Below are 23,272 nucleotides of genomic sequence, written 5' to 3'. Positions count from 1 at the left end.
AATGCTTTGCTGAGATGTTAAGTGCCAGCATAATTGTATAAGAAAAAAGAAACACTTCAGTTAAAGGGAAGATTCTGGGCAAAGTGAAATCACACAAGGTGCCTGGCAGGCACAGCAAAGGCTTCACTCTTGAGACTTTCCTATTTCCTTAATTAGTTGGCCCATAAGGTTTCAGTAAAACATTTTCCCCTGAAACCAGTATCATTGAACTCACAGCAAAACACCTTCAAGGAGTGCAGGCATTTCACAGAAATGTTTCATAAAAATTTCTGAAAAACAGTTCATAATATTTTTCTCTTGTTCATTTATGAAGTGTTTGTTACCTTTTTAAAGTTCAAAGTTTACTTTCTTTTTGAATAATAACAAGTTCTCTTCTTATCTAGGTAATTGTCCAATAGCTTAAACTCATCTTCTGTCTTGTGCACCACATTTCAATGGTGGTGATGGAATATAATGTGAAACTGTATCCCCAGAACTCTGAGATTCTTTCCCAATTCTAGTCTGCTTCCTCTATCTCAGAAGCCAATTTGGGTCTGACTATTGAAACAAGGTAAAACAAGCTTGTAAACTAAATTGAAAATAACCCCTCCATACAAACTTACAGGTCAGAATGCAATAGTTTTCTCAAATATTTGGAGCCCTGCAGTTTCTGCCCTACTCCTTCTAGAAAGGCCATCCCTCAATCAATCATCTTAACTTGACACAAATTAATTTTTTCTCAAATCAGGAGTTTGACTCCCATGAAATATTTTCATTTCAGAAGATTCTAGAATTCTTAAGAAAAAATCTGTAAATCAAATACCTAAATAGCCTTCCTGGAGGGAAAAAAGTAACTGCTGCAAATCTGTACACTGAACATGCTCCGTGTGCAATCCAGGATTAAATCTTTTTTAAGCAAGGCCTGCTGTTTCTTTCCATTATATCAGATAGTGGAAGAGGCACACATTCCTTCAGGGACACAGTAGCTGCTGTGACAGTTTGTTGAAGAATATCTGGAGTTGCAGCATTGAAAATATACCTGGCACAACCTCACAGAAGGGCAGGGGGAGGGAGAGAATGTGAGAAGTGAAGTCTGTGATTACAAAGCCTAATTTACTTTTCTTTTCAAAGATAAGCCACCAAAATACAAATGGATGGCCTGCAATCTTGTTAACTCAGGCTGGCACAATAAGGTCAAGTTAAATGCAGGGAAGAGAATGCAAATCTCCTTGAAACCTTTTATGGTTATGTTTTGGAACTGCTGAAGTATTATAAAGGCAGCACTGTTTCCTATCAGTGATTAAGAAAAACTCCATCTTAAGAATAGGGTGCAAATCCAAATTTCCACCCCAAAGACAAAAAAACTACAGAACAAAATTAATACTCTTGGAAGAAAATGTAAATAAATGTGCTTTGTGGACTGCTGTGCCATGGCCAGACTGGTCTGTTACCTGATCCCACTTTTAAAGACTCCTGAATTATCATTTGTAGCCCATCATTTGTGCTACAGTGACCAGAGCAGCTCAAATGGACTCAAGGTTTGCTATCTGAAGTTAGATCAGCACTGCAGCTGTGAATATGGTAGAGTTTGACAGGTCCAGCTCTCTCTCACAATTCAAACATTAACTAATGGGTTTAGATTAGAAGAGAAAGCCATGTCCTTCTGATGCTCTGTTTATAAAGAGGAGAGGCAGTAGATGTTTTGTTATTTGTTTTGGTAACAACATCCAAGAGTCAGTTTCACACAATTGCTTCCCACTAATCCTTAGATACAGACAAACCAACTAACAATAAGAAGTCCAACATAACTAGGAAGAAAAAAATCAAAGTGGGAAATGGGGTTATAAGGATGAGAAAAAAGAAAAAGAACTTAGAAAGATATCTTGATAGTAATGTCTGTCATTTGTGTTTTCTTTCACTGCTTCTGTGTGAAGATAATAACTAAAAAAAAAGCCAAAATAACCCACACCAAACCCCCTACACTAAGAAATTAGAATTCAGCTTAAAATATCTACACTGTGACTAGTTTTAATATAATTAGATATTATATATTTCCATGTAATTAAATTGTGCAAGTTTTCAGGACAGCCTGACTGGCAAGCCCTGACATGCTGCTGAAGGCACGCAAGAGATAAGAGGCTTCAGGAAAGCAGTGTGATAGCAAAGAGGAGCAAAGCTGAGAACGAGGGATGAGAAGATACCCTGGGTAGCACACCTACAATCTGCATTTCAGCAAGAGTAACTATCCCAAATCCAGAAATTAGCAACACCAAGCTCTTATTATTTCACAGTTTTGCTTGCACTCCTGAACCCACTACAATTCTAGAAAATTCTACCTCGTTCTCCTCTTAGTTTTTTGTCAAGAATAACAGCTAAGTCTTATAAAACCCAAACAAACCACAAACTCCAAGAAAAAAACAGCTCTCCACAAAACAAACAAAAACCCCAACCATTGTTTATTTAATTACACTCTCTGCATCAGAAAATCTTTTACCAGCACCCCTGTACAAAACAGAATATAAAATAGCACACAGTGCACATAGTTGCTTTCTTTGGAGAATGCCAACTAACTCTTCAACTCATTTTTTTAATCACTCAATTGAAAATATTAATGCTGCAGGTTTTTTAAAAAACAAATCTGTAATTTTCATTAGTTAAAAAAAAAAACTTGTATGAGCAAGAATGTTGTATTCCTCCATTTTTAGGAGAGTGAGGAAAAAAGCAGACACATTGAATAATCTCTAGAAGGCCCCAGTACTTACTTAGCCATGAGCTTTGCTATTCGATGACAGTCATTCTTGTCATAAAACCAAATACTGTAAATTGACACTAGAAAACAAGAAAAAAAAAGCAAGTATAAGAAAAAAAAAGTAATTAAATCAATAGAAAAAAACCAGGAGTCCATTAGATCTGCAACATACAAATTTCCATCCGTTTCCACTGAAATACTGTGTGTCACCACCTACTATTTATTAAATCATCAGAAACAGCACATGTGCAAACATAAGTACAACTTGAGTGAGACTGAATGGAAGAACTATAGAATCTTGATACTGTTTGTAAATAAAAGTGGCAGGAAAATGTTTTAACCAGCAGGTGCCTTCTCACTACAGTTGCAACCTCCTCTTTTGAGTTGACTTTATCATTTAAACTAGGCCAAAGAATATCCATTTTAAAAAAACCACTGATTTTTAAACGTGTCAAATTAAAGACCAACATTAATATTTGAATTACAGCATGACAGTTCAGTCAGAGCCTCTCTGGAAAGTTGCCTCTGCAGAAGGAAGCAGTACCCAAGCTCCCATCACACAGCCACATTCATGGAACAGCTTAAAACTACACTGATAGGGACCCCTGCTCTTGGAAGGTATCCAGGACAAAGCAATGAGAGCAAAAAGGCAATTGGACACTTTACACATGGTACCATTAAAGTATTTGAATTTCTGAAAAAATGCTTTCAAGCCTTTTAAAACTCATCTTTATACTGCAGTTCATGTCAATGATTTTATGTAGATGAAATCACAAATTATAAATACACTTAAAGTGAAGGAAAGGACTGTTAAAAATTACACAACCACTTCCCATTAGAGGTAGATTTTTATTGCGCAGTGAAATCCTTTTTCTTTCTTTACTCACTTTTTTCCCTCCACAAGATGCTCAAAAAGCTCAAGCAAAGCCCACTCAAACTAATGTCAAGTCATAGCAAAGAGGGCAATTATTTACCAAACTTTTTCTGGCCTTTCAGCTTATTCCAGGTGTACTCTGTTGTGCCAAAATCATCAAGAAGTCAGGTAGACATCTCATTTCCAGAAGAACATCCTACGACAAAAGTTCTTGACTTTTCTTTCTTTCATTAAATACCAGCTGTATTAATTTGGGTGTTTATATCTTTAGAGGTTCCAGCTTAAGTAATAGATAACAAAGCTTCTCAAGTAATAAAGAAATCAATGCACAAAAGACATAAACCAATAAAAAAGCATTTCACACATGTAGCCAATGCTTCTGAAATGCTTCTATTAAACTTTGCAGTTTAATACAACTGGATTTTCTGTTACATAGAAACCTACAAAGTTTCCAGGTTGCTACGTGACTAAAGAAGTAGCTCATACTTTAACACTAAAGAAAAGACTTCATTACCAGACAAACTGCCAAGAGGAGAAAGCTGCTTCAAAAGCATACTTGCTGAAGAAATGAAGATATGGAACTTATAATAATATTTAAATAGGAAAAATGATAAATGTCACACTCAATTCTGCCAGAAACAGGTCTAGACAAGACCACAAGTAGATCCAAATCTCTGTTTGGTGTAGAGTATGAGGCTTTTTTCCACTTTGTACCACTGGCAAGCAATCACAGGGAGTCACTGCAAAACAATTTTACACAATATGATGAAGATGCACAGCAGATTACAACTTGGGCATTAATGCAGGTACAGTCCACAGGCTGGAATGTTTATCTGCCTTTTTCCAAAAGCCCTCCTGTACTGCCAGTTCAGCTCCCTTCCCCAGAAGTGTGTGTCCCAACAGCACTACTATTACTATTTAATATATAATTGCCTATACACTTCCTTCCGTGCATGTAATTTCAATAAAAAACATCCTTATAGCAAAGACAGAGCTGGCTCTTACCAGCTCCTTTTAAATATGTGATTTTTTGCTATACTCAGCATAAATATCAGCTGAATATTCCCAGGTCTGATGGTACCTTTCTACTGCATTTCTTGCAAGAGTTTCATCCAACAGAAGTCACTGAATTTTTCCATCCAGCTTTTCTACACTGAATGCTGGATGGCATCTTCAGCAATCAAGTAACAAGTTTGTAATCATCAGCAGCAATTCTTTCAGTAGGATTCACACTGCATTTTGACACCCCTGGAGTAATGAGTAACCCATACCACAGACAAATCAGGCTTCATAAAACTAAAAGAAGTTATCCATTTTCGTAATCTGTGTTCTTCTGTCATATGCAATTTTTGTAGGAGATACTCACCCATAAATATTTATTTAAACACATAACACTCAACTTCCCTCCAAACTTGTCTGCATCAATCCTTAAAACCTGATTAAAACTGAAATGGGAAACCAAAGAGCTTTTGAAAGAACAGAAGGATTATGGAAGACTTCCTGCTCAAGCCTAACAACTGAATAATACCAAAAGGAAGGTCTTGGGCTCTTCTATAATCTGGATTAAGAGTGGGAATAGCCAAGTGCCACTGCGAGACAGAAACCAACATAAAATGAAGCTGCATCCCCAAACTGTAGTTTCACTTCAGCTCTCATTTTAAGTAAGCAGCAAGAGGCAGTGTCCCCACCCTCCCATTGCCACAACTTCGTTAACCCATTGTACCCCAAGGGGCCCCCCTTCCTCATGCCAGCTGGGTACATTCTAGTCCAGACCAGGTCCTTGATCCCATTTCTGCATCAGCTTCACAAAAGGCCATTGGAGCATGAGACAGCACAAACAAGAAGCCTGGGACACACAGGAAGGGAAAGCTTAGAATGGAACTGTGTGCCAGAGGAAGTGCACATGGAACTCATCAGCACTGCCAGTTTCAGCAATTCCAGACACTGTCACTCCCTTCCCCCAGGCAGTTTAGCCATTTGTACAAATACATCCTCAACTCATTCAAACAGATGATTTGTTTAAAACTTCCATTAACTATCTGGAAGAGCTGGTAGAAGAGAGAGAAAAGTTTTATTTTACAGGTCCAGTTTTGATGTTGCCATACAGTGAAGGAGAACAACTGCAAGTGGAGTTTTTCAAACTCTTGAAAGAAAAGGAGTTGTAATTTGAAACCCTTCCTATAATGTAACCATGGAAAACAACCCCATCTCACTTCCATAAAGAAAAGCACATATATCATCATTTTACAACTCAAATAGAGTTTGAGGCAAAATGACATAAAACTCTCTCTTAAAGCTTGTACTTCCTCTAGTAGCAATGCCAGCTGAAATGCCACCTCTCCTCAGTCAGTCAGCTCTGTATCACTGACATTCTTCATATTTATTTCCTACATGTAGGTATTAGCCTGCCACATAGACTTACAAACCATTAGAATGAATGGGAGAAGTTCCTCCCTTTCCTGTTTTCAATACCTAAAGGCATTTCACAAATATATCACAGAGCACAATCCCAGAGGCAGGAGCATGCAGTAATTCAGCAGTGTCAAGCAGCACCCAAGCTCAGGAACACTTTAACTGCCACCACAGTATTATATGGAGGGAGAGGGATTGCTTCTTTGCAAGCTGAACCACAGAAGAAAACCTCTTGCAGTTAGAGTGCTGTCTTTCAGGTCAAACAATGTATTTTTAGAATGTCTCCATAGTTTTCAATCATTCCCCCCCTCCCCCAGCTTGCATTGCTTCTCCTGCTATGAAGATATGAAGAAAAGGCTCCTTTCTTATCTCAGACTAAAGCAGTGGGTTAATGTGCTTGCTGGAGAGCCAGGCAGCCTCAGCAATCACAGATATGTTACACTTAATGGAACATGTGTGATAAGAGACTTTCCTTACAGCTTTGAAACCAGTCAGGAGCTCTTTGAAACACTTCTAATGCAACTCATTTCTCTTTTGCTGTTCAGGATACAAGTTGTTTTCATCAATAATACAACAAGACCAGAAGACAGCACTTTGTAACTGAGTTTTCCACTTATATTTATAAACCTCTCTAAAATCCATTATCTTTCTATTACTAACTCTTCCCTTGGACAGGAATAAGAAGCAAGGAAAAAACCACACCACCACAAAAACCCCACACCAAACAAGGACCATTTATTTTAATGCCCAACGTTTATGCTAAACATCTGTCTTTTGTGCACCATGGAAATCAGCCTGTCTGACCTCCCAGGTGAACTGGCTTGGATTAAAAACCCTTTTTATCAAGAGCAACACCATCGATACAAGGGAAAAGTTATAAATGAGAAAGGCTCAGGAGAATCTTTCCTGCAGACTTTAGGAGGTAAGTTCAATAATGTTTAAAACTTTGACTAATTTTCCTTAATTATTAAGCTAACTATTAACTAACAGCTCCAGATTCTCACATTACAGATTGAAAAGAAATACTGAACTTCAGACTAGACTGTAATTACTGTTACTGGCTGAACTGTATGCATTTTTTAAAATAGAGTTTAAGATGCTTTCCACAAAACACAGACAAGAGAAAACAAGTTTAGGTTCATTAAAAAAAAAAAAAATCAATGGTATTCAGTATTTAATGAGCAAATAATTTGAGTTCTCTAAAGAATGTGCATGTGTCCAGAGGGAGAGTTCAACAAGGATCAAATATACCCAGCAATACCTATTCCAGACTAATAAATAATAAATGGCACATTATGTATGGAGTATAATCTCAAAATTTTTATCTTTTAAGAGTAATTCTAATCTAAAAATATGTTACAATAAGTCAAACAATCTCTTTTCAATTTGATAACTTCTTATCTGTTTATGTTTGGTGATATTTGCTTTCCTTAGTTCTTTACAACAGTGAAAACAAGAATGCCTTTTTTCTATTTACTGCAAGTGGTATAAAGTCTCACAGTTTCTTAGTTACATTGTTATCATCTTTGTTTTAGGGTCTTATGCCCAACAAAATAAATGGAGTAAGTCTTGAGGCAGCATTATATCCAACTTTTTGCATTTAGTATTCTTTTGGGGCTGGAACCACATTATGTAGCCAAAATAATTTTGAGAACAAAAATTCTGGAGCGAGGAAAGATTTCCCCATTAAAAGCTGAAATATGAAAAAGGTAGGATTGGGATGGGGGGAACCTCACAGAATAATAACAAACTGATCCAAATGTCTTCCATTGTGCTCAGAGAACAGCAAAAGGCAGATATAAGAAAGGTACCTGCTCTCCTTCCAAAATGCCCACGGAAGTTTCCTTCAGCCCCCACCCTGCCAAAAATGGGAGGATTCCTCTCAAGAGCTGTGAAAATCAGTAATTTCCCATAAGAATAAAATGACCATTACCCAGTCTTGGTCTGAGAGTATGAAAATGCTTCTGTGCAATTGGATAAAATAGCTCACATCTACAGCTTAACAAAGTAACTGCTGATATGCAGCAAACCAACAATTCCTTTGTATACTAAGAGCGTTTGAAGAAATCAAACTACAAAAGAACAGTAAAACCCCACCAAAATATTATGATCTAGTATGACAGGCAAATCATTCTTACAGCCTCCAGCCAAACAAAACCAATGTTTGTAGAGTGCTTGCAAAGTTCCTCACACAAGTCACTAGCAGCTTGGAGCAGGTTACTCACTGTCCCAGAACAGCTCCTGTGCTGCTGCAGACAGAAATGCCAGAGGTCTGATCTGCTGCACAGAACAGACTTGGCCTCATTTTAAGTCAAGACAGAATCCCAGAACAAAGTGAGAACATGAAGTTTGTAGAACAGTAGTACCACATTGAATATAAATATTGTTGACATGGAACCTTCCCCAAATGCATGGTGACATAATTTTGCTTTGATCATTTTCTACTTTTCTGCCATGCCCTGGTGAAGCACAAATCTGTATTTGTTACTGATCCTGTTACAGTGTAACTACAGAGGCACAAAGTACCTATCTGTCTCTGACAAACAGCACTATTAGCATGATTTTAGGTTTTTACTGGATAGTCTGAGCCATCACCCGTTTGTAAACTAAGGAAACAGAATCAGCCTCACTCATAGAGGGTTTCTAATGATAGGAGATTTCTTTAAGGCCACAGTAAAAGCCACTCTACAAGACACAGGGTTGTGTAAGAGGAAGCTGCTCCTTACACAAACTAGCAGTCCATCCTCTTTCAGTCATTAGGAGTTCTCAGAAGAACTTCACCTTAAGCCACTAGAGACACATGACATTAAGCCCTTGGAAATACACATTATAGTCACCACTGGCTTAAACCTCTGATTTGAATTAGTTCCAAAAATGCAAAGGTTTTTCATGCCAGCAGGCAATGAGCAGAAGTGGAGATCCTTCTGCATGAAGAGAACTCGGACAAGAATCCCCTGATCCACCCAGACAAACAAAACACACATGTGTTGAAATTTGTCTGCAAATCCAAATTTGCCTGCACATTCACAAATACTTTACAAACAGAGGCAAACAGCTTTAACACAATTCAACCATATAATTTGTTTTCCAACTCTTTCAGAGGACAGAAAATTTAGAAAACCTTATGTAAGGAAAATAATCCAAAACAAAATAGCTTAATGCAAAATGTAAGGGAGTAAGTGATGTGGAAATTATAAGGAATAAAAAGCTTAGATGCCATTTTCAATGCTTTTAAGCTTGTATTTGAACAAAGTGAACACACTCAGAGGGCAGGAAAACTCATCTGCAGTTTATTTGTGGCACCTGAGAAAATAACTCATGACATACTAACTGCACTGGACATCTTCCATCTGCAATCACTGGAGACAGGATAATGAAAGAAACGATAGTTTCTGACCAAAGTCTTTTAAAATGTCAATGGCAAAGAAATAAGAGGAAAAAAATACTCCTGATTACTTCAGAATGCAATTCCCACATCCAGTCTGTAATTTCTTCCTTGCTGACCTTTGTATGATTTCTTCCCTTCCTTGTACTATTCTATGTCACCTCTATCCTAAATCCATGAGCCTCCCACAGATTGTACACACTTATGCCCCAGAGGAAAATGAGAGCTTTTATCAAGGAAAACAATTGGCTTCAGGGGTTTCTGATGAAGTCACACACAGTCTGTACCTTCTCTGATTACAGATACCTGAAAGGAGCTTGTAGCAAGGTGCTGCTTGGTCTCTTCTCCCAAATAAGAAGTAATGGGACAACAGTAAATATGTGCCACTGGAGGTTTAGATTGGGTATTAGGAAAAGTTTCTTTCTGAAGGGGTTGTCAAGCCCTGGAACAGTGCCCAGGGCAGTGGTGGAGCCACCACCCCTGGAGGTATTTAAAGGATGTGGAGATGTGGCACTGAGGGATGTGAGTTAATGGTGGACAGTGCAGTGCTGGGTTAATGGTTTGGTGTGATGATTTTAAAGGTATTTTCCAACCTAAATGATTCTGTGATTCCTTCCCTGGAAGATCCAATGATCCTCTAGTCACTGTCACACACCATGGTGATTCCACAGCAGCTCCTGCTTCCTTATATCATCAGCAGCCCCACCAAATCAATCAACTTCTCCCTTCCCTTATGTCACCAACCTCAGAGCTGCAATTCTTTCCTGACACCTTAAGGTCCATCTTATCCCTGCTGCCTCCATCTACAGCTCCCCTTCTTTGCAAACCAAGCAATCTGCTTAAACACCCAACTCAACACAGTACTTCTCCCAGTCTGTTGCCAGTCACTTCCCTCACCTCCCAGACTTTTCAACTTACTGATCAGTTTTGACTTCCTCCTCTTTGTGACACTTATGGAAGGAAGATTGCTAAGATTATGAAACAGAGATCATCTGCCTTAGGCTGTTCTTAGCCACCATGATGGAATCTATCCTGCTTCTTACAGATCCCAGAGGTCTTCCATGAGGAAAAAAGGAAGGGATTAACATTTGACTGGTCTATTAGGTACACCAAAGCACAGCCAAAGCAGTGTTCCCATCAAGGGGACATGCTGATGGAGGAGGGAGATAAGTTTAATCTAAATATTTCAAATCATTAATTAAATATCAAAGCAATATTGCACTTTGGTAGTGTATTTGCTTTTTACTGAAAGCAGCCAGTCATGATAATATAATAGAACAGCAATTTAAGTAAATTTAGCACTGTAGACAGAAAAAATCATCAGATATTTCACTGGAACCCTCCTCATTACATTGTATTTGAAACAGATATCACAGTAATCAGAAGTGATCTAGGTTATAAAACTGAACCTGAAGTTTATTTGGATTAGAGAAAGTTATACTCACAGCTGGCATTTCTGTAGAGCAGAAAAGGTTCATGGAGCTGAAACTCCAAATCTTTATTTACTGGCTCAACCAGGTTGTGCATATTCAGTCGATTCACTATCGTAAAACCATGGTAAGGAGAAGCTGACCTATTGTGTCAATTAAAACAAAACCAAGGATTAATATCTTCATCAACAGAAGTAATTTTCTGTAACCAAGTTAAGAATTATCTTCAAATTTCCATTGCTTTATTATGTGACGCTTTAGCAGCCCTGCAGCTCTCACAGTTGTTTTTCTATGCCATTTCTTGGCATGCCACCTAATTTCAATTTCAAACTACACTTACCTCAAAGCAGGATTAGGATTAACATTACAGTTCTACACTGTTAAACTGCTGAATCAAAGATATGCCTCTGAAAAATATATTCAAAAAAACTAGGGCAGGTCTACCATTAAAATGTAAATGTATTCAATACTTGACATAAGATCGTTTTGAGGCATTCCAGATTTTTTTTTATTAGAGGAGAAAAACCAAACCACTTACACAGCACCATTACCTTACTGCAAATAGACAGGACAATAAAAAAGAGCTCCTGTCTTAAATAGCATGAAGTACACTTACAGGGGGAAGCATAAACAGCAATTTCCTCCTAAAGGGAGACTCTGGAAGTAAGGACTTAACCCAGAGTCCTGAAAGTAAATTATTCAGAATTGTACTGCTTAGTGAAGCAATTTTTATTTATCTATATTTTTTTCTGGACACCAAGTGGAACCAGAGAACACTGAGCAAGCACTGAAAGTTCAAGACAGTTTTAGATGTGTTTTCTCTTGCATGAATGTCCTGTCACCACTCAGCTGTGCCTGTAAACTGGTGTATAACCAACAACAGCAGCACAATGAAGGCAGGTTAAAAATCAGACACACTTACCTGGTAAATATAAATATTTCTGTAACAATGTGGCCACTTTTACCTAATGATTTACAACCTGTCAAGAGCTTCCAAGAACAGGGTAAACAACCATTACCATCACAAGTGAATCTCTTAATGCACCACAGAGAACTTGTTTGAAATCATCAGCTAGTGACACTGAAAGCTTTTGCTTTGGTTTTTGCTTTGATTTTTTTTTTTTTTAAGTTTGGTTCACTTTCTTACACTAAGTACTTCCAAACTGGGAGCTGAAGTAGCAGGAAGTGGTTACTCAAATCCCTACATAGTGCCAGGATAAAATATCGTAATGAACAACTGTAACAGTTTGCTTCAGAATGGCTTAAGTTTGCATTATTTATATTTCTTACTTTCAACAAAGTGTTATTTCATTTAGATTTTTTTATTTGTCTATAATTTAAACTTGAACTTATTATTGATTTTATGTGCGGGTTCTCCTCCTCACCCCTTTTACTTTTCCTAGAGAACTGGAAATTTCTCCCATGGTTTGGAGAGGAAATCAATTTGCCCCCAAAACCAGACACCACAAAATCTCCACTTTTTGGGCAACTTCATATATTTACAAAAATTTATGCCATATTCCAGGAATAAATTAAAACATATTATTTCATTTCTCATCTCTATTGCTTTCATAATCAGCTTCATGGATTTCAGGAGACAAAGGGAGACTTGGCCCTTAACAAACTCAATGCACTAACAAGCGCTACTGGATTAATAAAATAAGCTCAATAAACCAGTTTTTGATGTGGGTACATATGTGGCATTCAGGTTTTATGCTTTCTCAGCAATACTTTTAGGGGCTTTTGGCAGAGTTATTCACCCATGTGCAGAATTTATTCTTTTGAGTGAGTACACAGCAGTTAACAGCTGGACAAGCAAAAAATGATGAGTATGAAAGCTCTGCAGGAAGCCATCTGGAGTTTGTTTTCTTAAGGAAAGAAAACAAACATCACCACCACTATATCCCCCCTCCCCCAAAAAAACCAACCCAAACCACCTCTTACCTTTTATACACAAATAAGGTCCCTTCTATGTCGGTTTTCTCCTACAAAAAACAACAAAAGCACTTCAGGGATGAGCTTGTTCACACAAGTAGGTTTTAGACAGTGTTTTAATAAGAGAATTACAATATCCTTATCTTTCCATAAGGTTTGACATCACAGGTCTAAAAATATGCTCTGCTGTTTTCAGAAACTACTAGTTTTTTTTTATTAGAAAGATCAGGAAGTTAAACCTGCTGCCAAAACACTTTGCTCACTCTCTCTATTTGTCGATGTGATACACACAGAGCGTTCCACAGCCTTGCCCCGCTGGGCCTGACGGGGCAGGCTCCGACTCTCGCAGAAGCTGTTCCAGTTGTGCTCCAAGGAGAACAGCAGAGCAAGGCAGGACTGTGGCCATGGCTCTGTGTCAGACCCCAGCTCCCAGAGCAATCCTCCCCACGGCGTGTGCGAGGGAAGCTGCTGCAGCTCCAGGGCTGCCCTGACACCGTGCGGTTCCCCGTATTCCTTTTTATGGCTCCGTGATGAACCCGGCAGTCGAGCCAAACTGTGCTTTAATGCAATGACGAACACTCACATCTCTTAAATCTCCCTCCTCCCCAGTTAGGGCTCTGTGCAACAGGCGCGAGCAACAACAACAAAGTACGATTAAAAAGAGAAAAAGCCAATGGCCACCAGCAGCCAAAGCGCCCTCCAGCCCCGGTCCGAGGGGGAAAGGCGCCGCCGCCCCGAGCGCACACACGGCCTCGCCTCTCTCTCCTCCTCCTCCTCTGCCTCTTCCTCCTCTCCCTCTTCCTCCTCCTCTTTCTCCCTCTCGCTTGCTCTCTTCGTCTCCTTCTCTCTGCTCTCCCCCGGCACAAGCGGGGGGAACGCGCCCAAACCCCGAACTCCCCCTGGGCGAGCGCAGCCCCGCGCGGGCCCCGTGCGGGCGCGCCGGGCCAGGCGGCTACCGGGGCAGGGCATGGCCGGGCCCGCCCCGCCGGACTCACCCACTCGTTGTCCTTGGGGCTGAAGCTGTAGAGCGCGACCTGGCCAGTCACGTCGGCGATGCCGGTGATGAAGGGGTCGTGCCGCCGCAGGGCCGCCAGGCTCATCTCCTGCCCCGCTCTGCCCGCCGCCTCCATCTTGGATCCGGGCAGCCCCGCCCGCGGAACGGCAACAGCCGCGCCGGTGCAGCGGCGCGCCCGGCCCCGCCGCCGGCCGGAGCGCCCGGCCCGCGCCTGCAGTTCCGCCACCGGCCAGGGCCCACGCCCCGCCCCGCCGGGCCCTTCTCGGGCCCTGCCCGGGTCTCGCTTCTCAACTCGAGACCGCAGCCCTTTCCCGGGTCCCCGCTCCCCCCTCGCAGTTGCCGTGAATGAGCGCTTACAGGGCCGTGGGCTCGTGGCAGGGCCCCGTGGGCTTCGGGCAGGGCCGCGCCCCCGCCAACACGCGTGGGCAGGGCTGAGGGCCGGCCCCCGCATCGTGGTGTTATTTATTTACCCCAATGGTAACCCAAAGAATCCGGGGTTTGCTGCAGGCTGCTTTGGGAAGTGCGGTGAGCTCGGTCACAGGCTCAGAATTCTCTCCCAGCACTTGGAGGGTGGTGCTGTTTGCTCCCGTGACTGTCTTTTGCTGGTGTGTCAATAGTTCACAGTCTGCAGTGGGATATGGAATTTCCAATGATTTAGAAGAATTTGGGGATTAAATATTTCTTTCAGGTATAGTAAGCATCCACAGATACATTTCTCAAGTAAAGTAAAGGTACACAGGACAGCAAACTAGCATATGTAGAGTGCTATGTAGTACATGTCTGCATTTGCTGAAACAAGAACAAAGTAACATGCAGTGCGCTGAGCTTTGTTCTTCAGCTTTTTCAATTACTGGTGATTTTAGGAACAGGAAAGTATAGATAATTCATCATAACCAAGGCATTAATTACTTCCAAGATAAGTTCACTCAAGTTCGAGTACTTTGTAGCATTTTGTGCAATCTGACAGGAAAGAAACAAAACCTTGTAAATTTCTAAACAAAACCTTGTTTGTAAATTTCTAAACAAACCTTGTTGGTGGCAAACTCCTGACCCTCCTGAGAATGTAAAGAATGTGTGCTATGCTCTGTTTTACCACAGGTCATGTTCTTTGCTGCAGGTGGACAAACTTCTGATTTTAATACAGCTTTACAAGTTAGTTCTCTCCCATGACGGCTGACATTTAATGCACAAACCATATACAAGGACCCAGCAGTTGGGTGATTCCGGAAAAAGTCTTTCTGTTAAGAAGTGGAAATATCAAGTTCCAGTTTAATATATTTTTTTAAACTGTAAAGCTCTTGGGGCAGAACAATAATGTGCTTGTTTTGGTGTCAAACAGTTCTAGTGTAAAATAAAAATGCTTTTCTTAGGAAAAAAGTAATCTAGAGAGAAAACTTCATCCCAGTAACTCACCCTTGAACCCCAGAGCATAGGCATCAGTAAAAACCTTAACAAAAGTCACGTGGAATGTGTTAGAGCTCCATAAATAGTCCATGTCTCTCTAATGGTTTCACCACAGAAGAGCCTAATCCATAAATTTTGGGTTTTCCCTAGTTCTGTAGTGTTTCCTCTTAAAGGCAATACTTTGATATAAAATGTTTCATTATTGTCTAACAGTTTATATTAGAGAAAGACAATAAGAGGAAATTAAAGTTTTAAAATTATTTTACAGAGCAAAAACATTCTAAGAACTCAGAAAGAAAATGACAAAAACTTTTCTAAAAAAATGGTTCTAAATGGCATCTTAAATGCCTGCATGAAAATGCCCCTTTTGCCAAGATTACTTTACATAAAAGGTATCTTTCAAATTTAAAAACTTACTGGCAAAGGAAGTTTTCTGCTGTGTGAGATCTCAGTTGTGAAAGCTCCTTGGCTTCATCTTGCATTAAAAGTGAATCCCAAGGAGCAGCAGGAAAGAAAGGGAAGCAGTGCTTCCTGGTTATGGATTGTTTTCCTCCAGCACCTGCTAATTTTAGTTCTGCATTTCAGTGAATTTATTCTCCTTGCCTGTCTTCCCCATTGTTGCATTGGAATAAAATATTTTATATCAGAAGGGATGCACAGCCTGTCCTCAGCCTTGTAGGGGGATAGGATATAAGAAAATAAAGCTAGTGTAGAAAGTAATCTTACCCCTAAGGAGTTGCAGCTGGGCCAATTATCAAAGATTAGGAACAGGCCTGACTTTAACAGGCCACAGGTGTGAGCAATGAGAAGAAGATGTTATAAAAGAGTGGGGTGAGAGGGGAACTGAAGTCAGTTGGCTGCTTTGTGAGGAAGAAAGAGTCGGTGCTTGGAGGAGATGCCCACGAGAAACACCAAGAAGGTATGAAACTTTTGTGATAAGGAGATAACAGTATGGAACCCCTGTGATAAGATGGCAGCACAGCACAGTGTGTGTGCAGGCAGAGTCTGGGGCTGCACTGGGGAGCTGCAGCTGCTCAGGGATGTGCTGGGAGTGTTGTGAGGTGCAAATATTCCTGTCTCACTCCCTGCTCCTGTTCTTGCACAGAGCCAGGCACAAGGGGATGATTCAGGGATGCCCTTTTCATGTGTGCTCTGGGAGGACAGATTCTATTTGTGTTTCAACAAGTGAAGAGAACATCATGTTTTATAGTTCACTTACACTGCTGAGGTTTTGTAGGACAGGATATGATAGTTTATTGCCCTAAGTACTGTTGTCTACTTAATCTATGTAAATATTAAGGTAGATGAAGTAAAAAAGATTTTTCTTTCCTTTTTTTTCTCTTTCATTTGCTTGTGACACCATGCTAGGTCTCTGTTGCTCTGCTGTTGGCACTTCTGTTATACAAACTATTTTTCTGGCCCCTCTTTTTACACAGTAGATTACTGGTGTATTCCCAAAGCTTATTTGGGCTGCAGTCACTTGTAGGGGTATAGGATATAAGAAAATAAAGCTAGTGTAGAAAGTAATCTTACCCCTAAGGAGTTGCAGCTGGGCCAATTATCAAAGATTAGGAACAGGTCTGACTTTAACAGGCCACAGGTGTAAGCAATGAGAAGAAGATGTTATAAAAGAGTGGGGTAGCTGGGTGAGAGGGGAGCTGCTTTGTGATGAAGGAAGAGTCAGAGCTCTGAGGAACTGCCCACGAGAAGCACCAAGAAGGTATGAAACTTTTGTGATAAGGAGACAACAGTATGGAGACCCTGCTGTGAGATGACAACAGTCACTCCTTTCAACTTCCTGCAGAAAAAGTCTTCATTCTTCAGTCCTTTTCTTTTTCCCTTGTGGGTTGAATATCCTCAGCAAAAGATTGATTGATGCTGTTGAGATGAGGAAGAAGTGCTCCCAGTCAGTGCATTTCCTGGTATTACTCCAGGATTAGGATCCAAGGAGTCCTGCAAATCTGAGTGCTTTGTATTTCATCTGTACATTTTCCCACTCAAAACAATACCAGATATTCCTGGTTTTATGAGCTGTTTTGCAAATGACACACTCCTTTTGGTTTGTTTGCAGATGCTTTTCTTGTTTTGTAATGAGAGGCAATTTCTGGGCTATTGATTAATAATTGCATTGTTATCTATACCCTAAATTTCAGGTTAATGGCTGTAATTATACAGACTGTTTGTTTAGGCTGTTCTAGATAGGACAAAATGTCCTGGTCATAACTTCCTTAATAACTTAATGAACATTTATTTCACATTTTAATTATTTTAATAAAAAACCAAGGAGCAGGGGATGCTAGAATTTTTCGAGTGCTGACATGTTATTTGAAAAACCCTTTTACTTCACAGGTGGTATTACTTGAGCGTTTTCCTCCTTTGTGTAAATATGGTATAAACTGCTCAGGGTCTGTAGTTACCTTCCCTGGCAGTTGTTCTGCTCTTTGGAGGGCCAAGTGGATCAGCAGCCTTCCCTAGGAGCTCCAGCTTGCCCTGTGCTCTCTCTGCACTAATGCTGCAGCCACAGCTACCTTATTGCATATTCATGGTGACACATATTTATTTTTAGCTGTACAAAATGATCTTCCGCTTTCAGAGGAAAGTTTTCCAAATTGCTACATATTAACAGTACCATAGGGCAGCAGTGTTAATCCCAACAATTCAAATTGGTGGGATAGGATGGTGTGTGAAGGGATGCCAGGCTTGGCAGGACCATCACATGGGAGTGACAAGGTTTAGGAATATTGTTCTGGGGCTACTGACTTACCCAGCTGTAGGTAGGGATTTTTTCCTGTTTCCATACTCTGTATGAAACAGAGATAACACAGATCTGCTTTGCACAACATCTGAGTTTCTCAGCTTTTGCAATACTGAAGTGTTAATTTAACCTGTAGATTCTTGGTAATGAAATAATTGCAGTAATGATTCTGTAAAGGAGTGGATGACTTTTTTTTTTTCTTTTTTTCCCCTTCTTTTACAATTGGAACAATCTTCTAGAAAATGTGAAGCATGAAACATTAAAAAAAGGATCACTTTCTGAAATAATATAGCTTAATAAAGTACAAGAAAAATATAAGAAAAAACAGCAGTTAGCCATCTGTGTGTCCATTGACATTTTGGATATGAATGTAACCAACAGTTACAGTCCTTCCAAGAGATTCTGAAATAATATTGAAAGAAACAGAAGTCATGAAATTACAGTTACAATTCAATAAAAATAGAAGAATGAAAACACTCAATTCCATTTATACAGCAAAGCTACTCCCATAATAGCAATGTAAGAGGGTGAAATAGGTCACAGGCAGCCCTCCTTACATTGCTCAATAACATTAGAAGGCTTAATCATTTATGGATTATCTCCTAGAAACAATGATCTGGTGCAGACAGGTAATCCAATCTCCTCTATCTTTCGAACCTGGTTTGCCATTTCACAGGAGATTGTGGAAGGGTGGCAAGTTTTTCTAGGAAGACCTTGCCTGCCAGCTTGAAACATGTAAATTGCTGGAATTTGCATCAAAATATGACAGCTCTTCTCTGATGAAGGTGGGTAGTGAAATTAGACAGGTAAAATGATTTTTTTTTTTTAACTAGGGCACAGAGGTTCAGCTCCAAATTGTATCATGTTCACCCTTAGTTAGAATCTGTCACTGACAGAGAAAAGAGAGAAATTTATCATTGACATAAATCAGAACTAGAGAGAAAACGTTATTCCTGGGACTCTGCATTTTGCATAATGTCCAGCAATGTTCTACAAATTTACTCAGGAAAAAAAAAATTAAATACAACTTATTTTTGAATGCAAGCTTTTCAGTGATAGCAGCCTCTGTAAGTCCATTGGATGCAGGTGTGCTGCCTAACTTTTACTGATTGAAATGCATAATGTGATATATCGGCTTTGAACAAACATCTTTAACTACTTCTGGGATATTTTATCTGGCTGTAGCCTCAAGGCCTGCTGTTGAATATATTAGGCTGTGCTAATTTCATTGCTGAAAATGAGCTCCATTGCAAATATTCATTGGTCAAAATATTGCAGTAGCAAAAGTGCACCGTCATGATTTTCAAATGCTTATTTCATTTTGCATGTAGTTGCTGTTTTATTGCTATAATAATGTTAGGAAAAATATTCAATTACTATTACAAGCAGAATAGCCTGTTCCCCTAGGTCTCCTTGTACAGTTAAAAAAAAAAAAAAGAAAAAAAATAATTAGATTAGCAAGGTCCTGCTCTGTACAGAACGGAGAAATACATCAGGAATAATAGTGCATTGTAGTAGTAACCCTGAGTCTTGAGAAAGCTACTTTAGTAGAACCATGTTAGTTTGTAACTCAGCCAATTTTTAATTACTGAGTGATTTCCCTTAAATATACAGTGTCAGCTTTATGGCGTTATTGTGTAGTTATATTTTTTTTTCTTAGAGCACCCTTTTTTCCCTGAGCCACATTTGATGGCTCCATGTAGCTGGCCCTCTAAATACTGGAACCATCACATAAATTTTAAAGTGTAGGTTTCTATGCTGCTTTATATCTGAAGCCTTGCTGTAAAATAGCAAGTCAGTATTCCTTTTAATTATTTAAATATTTTAATAAATATTATTTTTATCAGTATTTTCATTTAATATTTTGTTTTCATATTTTATTTTAATGTTTCATTTTAAAATATTGTATCTTTCAAAATATGCCCATATCAGAGCTATCATCTCCAAAATAGGTTAGATTAATTTTTTATGAGCAAGTGTGTATTTTTCAATGGGCTTTTCTTGATGTGGTACTGTACTAAAAAGGAAGATGCAGCACAATTCTGATGTACTAATAAGGAAGATGCAGCACAATTCTGAGAGTAAATAGCTTCTAGAGCTTTTCAGACATGACTGAAAACAAATAAAATGTAAAACAGCCTGGTGGTTTGGGCTGCCTTTGATGCTTCTTGGGTTTTCCAGTGTACCCATTCCAGAGGAATGGGAATCAGCAAACCTGCATTCCTTTCAGAGGTTGTTAAACCACTGCAGCTCTCTCCACCTTTATTTTCCCAGCCATAAAATGAGTACCATGTATTTACTCATCCTCATAAATTTAATTGGAATACTTTCTGAAGAGCAGTAGGCATTCTGGTGATATTTCACTCATCCAGGGAAGGGCTGGTGGGATGCTGAAGGATCACAGAACCTCTCTGGAAGGAGAGGCAGCAGCACTGGGTGCTGTCACCAGGACAAAGGAGCAGCTTTGGAGCTCTGCTCTGGCTGGATGGGTGTCCTGGAGCCCCCTGAGTGTCAGCCAACACCTCCTGTGGGCTGAAAACAGGAACAGAAACAGGTGTAGAGAGAGGCTGGAGCACAGCATCCCTTCATTCCTGCTGTGAGCACAGGGATCTTTGCTTTGGCAGCTTTCTCCAGGATCTATCTTGTCCAAGAGAATTCAGAGACATAAACCACAAGGATTGAGTGTGTGTGTCATGTGCTAAATTCTACCTCTGTCAGATTCAGTCAAGAATCCATAATGTGCCCCTGCTTTGAAATGCGGTTCTGAGGTAGAGGCAGCCATTCTGGATGGCTTTCCTGCAGGGGCTGAGGAGGGCAGGCTGGGAGAGGTGGGGAGGAGTCACTGTTCCATCATGATTAAGGGAATAAACTGGATGAAATCCTCACCTCTTATTTGGCCTCTTTCCTCCAATTCAGTTCTGGCTGATGGAGAATTCCTGTGCTGCAGTCACTCAGAAAAGAGCCATAAAGTTGTGTGCTGAGGTCACCAGGGCAGCCCTGTGGATAAGGTGTGTGGGGAGTGGCTCAGGAAGGGCATTTCAGGGAAAAGCATTCACACACAGTGCTCTGGAAATTTGCAGCCAAACTGCAACAAAGCTTAGCTAAGGCACAGCTGGAGCTCAGGCCTGAAGGGCTGTGGTGGAAGTGCAATTGCAGCTTTTTAATTTTGGGACCTCATGTCCCTTGACATTGGTGTTAGAAAATAAATGATCTAATAGTAATGAAGTATGAAAGAACAAAAGCAGCAGCATCTTATTTAATTTCAAGTGGGTTGTGTGCAGTTGCATGTGTAAAGAGAAATGGCAGTCAGTATTTTCTACAGAATCTTCTACAAAATCCTGTGCAGAGATCACCTGAATTTTCATTTGGAAAATAAGTATAGATTGAGATATTAATCTATGAATTGCTTACTTTTGTGTATTTTCAAAGGAAAAAAGAAATAAGTTGTGTGTTGAAACCATCCCTTGCATTCAGACAAGAATTTCTTTCCCAGAGGTACATCATAATAAAATTACTTTTGCATGTGGAGTTAGTGCATGGAAATGCTGAATGTAAAGAGCTTGTGTAGGGGTGATAGATTTTTTCAGGTAAGGATTGGCAAGCTGCTGAACAGCTCTCCAATAGATTGTAATAATCTCAATTATTTCAAGATCTCTTGAGTACCAGTTCTCATGACAGGCTGTAATAGGTTCTTTCAAGACTCTCATGGTCAGTACAACTAGTTCTCATTTTCAGAATTACTACCTCATCTAAAGTCTGTACAAACCATGCGATTTTCAAAACAATTAAATGGAACAGACTTTGAGAGCTGCAGTGTAAACAATGCACAGATGCACCAACAGCTGAAGGACCCCATCTCCTCTTGCTTTTTCCTTCTGCGGTGACTCCTTGCAGAGCTGGCAGGTTGAGCTGGGCCCTGCAGTGCCAGTGCCTGCCTGCCCAGCTCCCCCTCTGCCCCTGAGTGCAATCTGTGGCTGCTGACAGCTGGCACAGAAAGCAGGGATGGGGAGGTGAGGCTGGCCATGCTGGCCCTCCTGTCCCTGTGTGCACCTGACAGTGCTCAGACACACACAGGGCAATGTTACACAGCTTGACACTTCCATGACAAAAAGCCCTGTCAGCCAGGAGAACTGAATTCCACAAGTGATGAGCTGTAAACAGGGCAGGAGTGCCCAGGGTCCACCATTTGCCCAACAGAAAAAGACTCAAAATCAGCTACGAAAACATAGAACAAAACATTGCCTCTGTGAAGTGTTTTCACTCTGAGATAAAACTGGATTAAGAAAAATTCTGATCAGCTCTGTTTTCACGATGGGCGTGAGTGATCGGATTGCTGTGTCTGGGAGATGAGCTGGGTACAGGGGAGAGCTGGTTGTGCTCCTGCACAAAGGGACTGAGGGAAAGGCTCTTCCTCCTGCCCTTGGCAGCAACAGTGTCCACACAGGAGCAGCAGGGGAGCTCGGGGAAGGGCTAGGACACAAAACCAGGCATGTCTTTGTAATGTGTTGTGTGGGAAGGGGACTGTTTAACTGATAATATCATGGGCATATATTTTGGTAGGATTCTCCCTTTATATTCTGTTTTAGTGTTTGTTTTTTTGGACTTGTTCTTAAATTCTAGTTGCAGTGGGGGTTGGCCAAGCAGGCTGTCTAAAGCTCTAAGATTTAGCACTTCAGGGCCAGCTTCTGTGACACAAGAGCCAGGCAATGCTGTTGGCTTACAAACAGCTGTTGGGAATGCTTAAGTTAAAAGGGTTATTCTTGTTCCTTTAGAAAATCCCCCTAATATTGTGGAATATCTGGATTTTTACTTTTATCCAGCCTCAGATATTCCCTTTGTAGGCTCTTGCCTACTTCATGGTGCTTCTTTAGTGGTGACATTTTTGCAAAGTGCTGCCTGTGGCTTGGTGGCAGCAATCCAGCTGCTGAGATGTTTGAAGGGTAGTAACTTTTTATTTGAGTTTAAACAATGAAAGGCTCAGTAAGGGAAATCCACTGCAAGTGAAAGATGGTAACTGAACCACTGACTTTACCAGAAAAGCATGACTGCCAGAATAGGGGCACTTTGTCAAACACTTTGACAAAGAAAAAAATAAATGTGTAATAATGAAGGTAATTGTACCAATGGTGTTTTATTACTATCATGTCAGAAGGACAGTGACACTTATTAAACTTACTTCAATCCCCATCAGTTCTTTATAACCTTGAAAAATATCAGAGAGGAAGATAAGGAAATTGTCTATATTCTGTCTCTTTAAGTTGATTTTTCATCTGGATCTCTAGTTGAAATTTAATTATTAATGTTTGCAAAAACATATTCTGGTATATGGGCTAT

At 40.2% G+C, this 23,272-nt stretch overlaps 1 protein-coding gene across 1 annotated transcript in view; it reads right to left on the bottom strand.

The window, feature by feature from the left end:
• Positions 1–14,338, bottom strand: part of DCP1A (decapping mRNA 1A) — a 28,736-nt gene extending 14,398 nt beyond the window's left edge. The window contains exons 1-4 of the mRNA XM_074549926.1: positions 13,760–14,338; positions 12,774–12,814; positions 10,845–10,972; positions 2,742–2,808 (exon numbers count right to left, since the gene is read on the bottom strand). Coding sequence (XP_074406027.1) covers positions 2,742–2,808; positions 10,845–10,972; positions 12,774–12,814; positions 13,760–14,230 — 707 coding nt within the window. The 5' untranslated portion in view covers positions 14,231–14,338. The remainder of the gene's footprint in view (positions 1–2,741; positions 2,809–10,844; positions 10,973–12,773; positions 12,815–13,759) is intronic.
• Between the last annotated feature and the right edge of the window lie 8,934 nt (positions 14,339–23,272).

The sequence above is a fragment of the Zonotrichia albicollis genome, chromosome 12 (genome assembly GCF_047830755.1).
Source record: "Zonotrichia albicollis isolate bZonAlb1 chromosome 12, bZonAlb1.hap1, whole genome shotgun sequence".
Lineage (NCBI taxonomy): Eukaryota > Metazoa > Chordata > Aves > Passeriformes > Passerellidae > Zonotrichia > Zonotrichia albicollis.
Note: the sequence above shows the minus strand (reverse complement) of the source record. Positions and strands in the feature narration are given on the sequence as shown.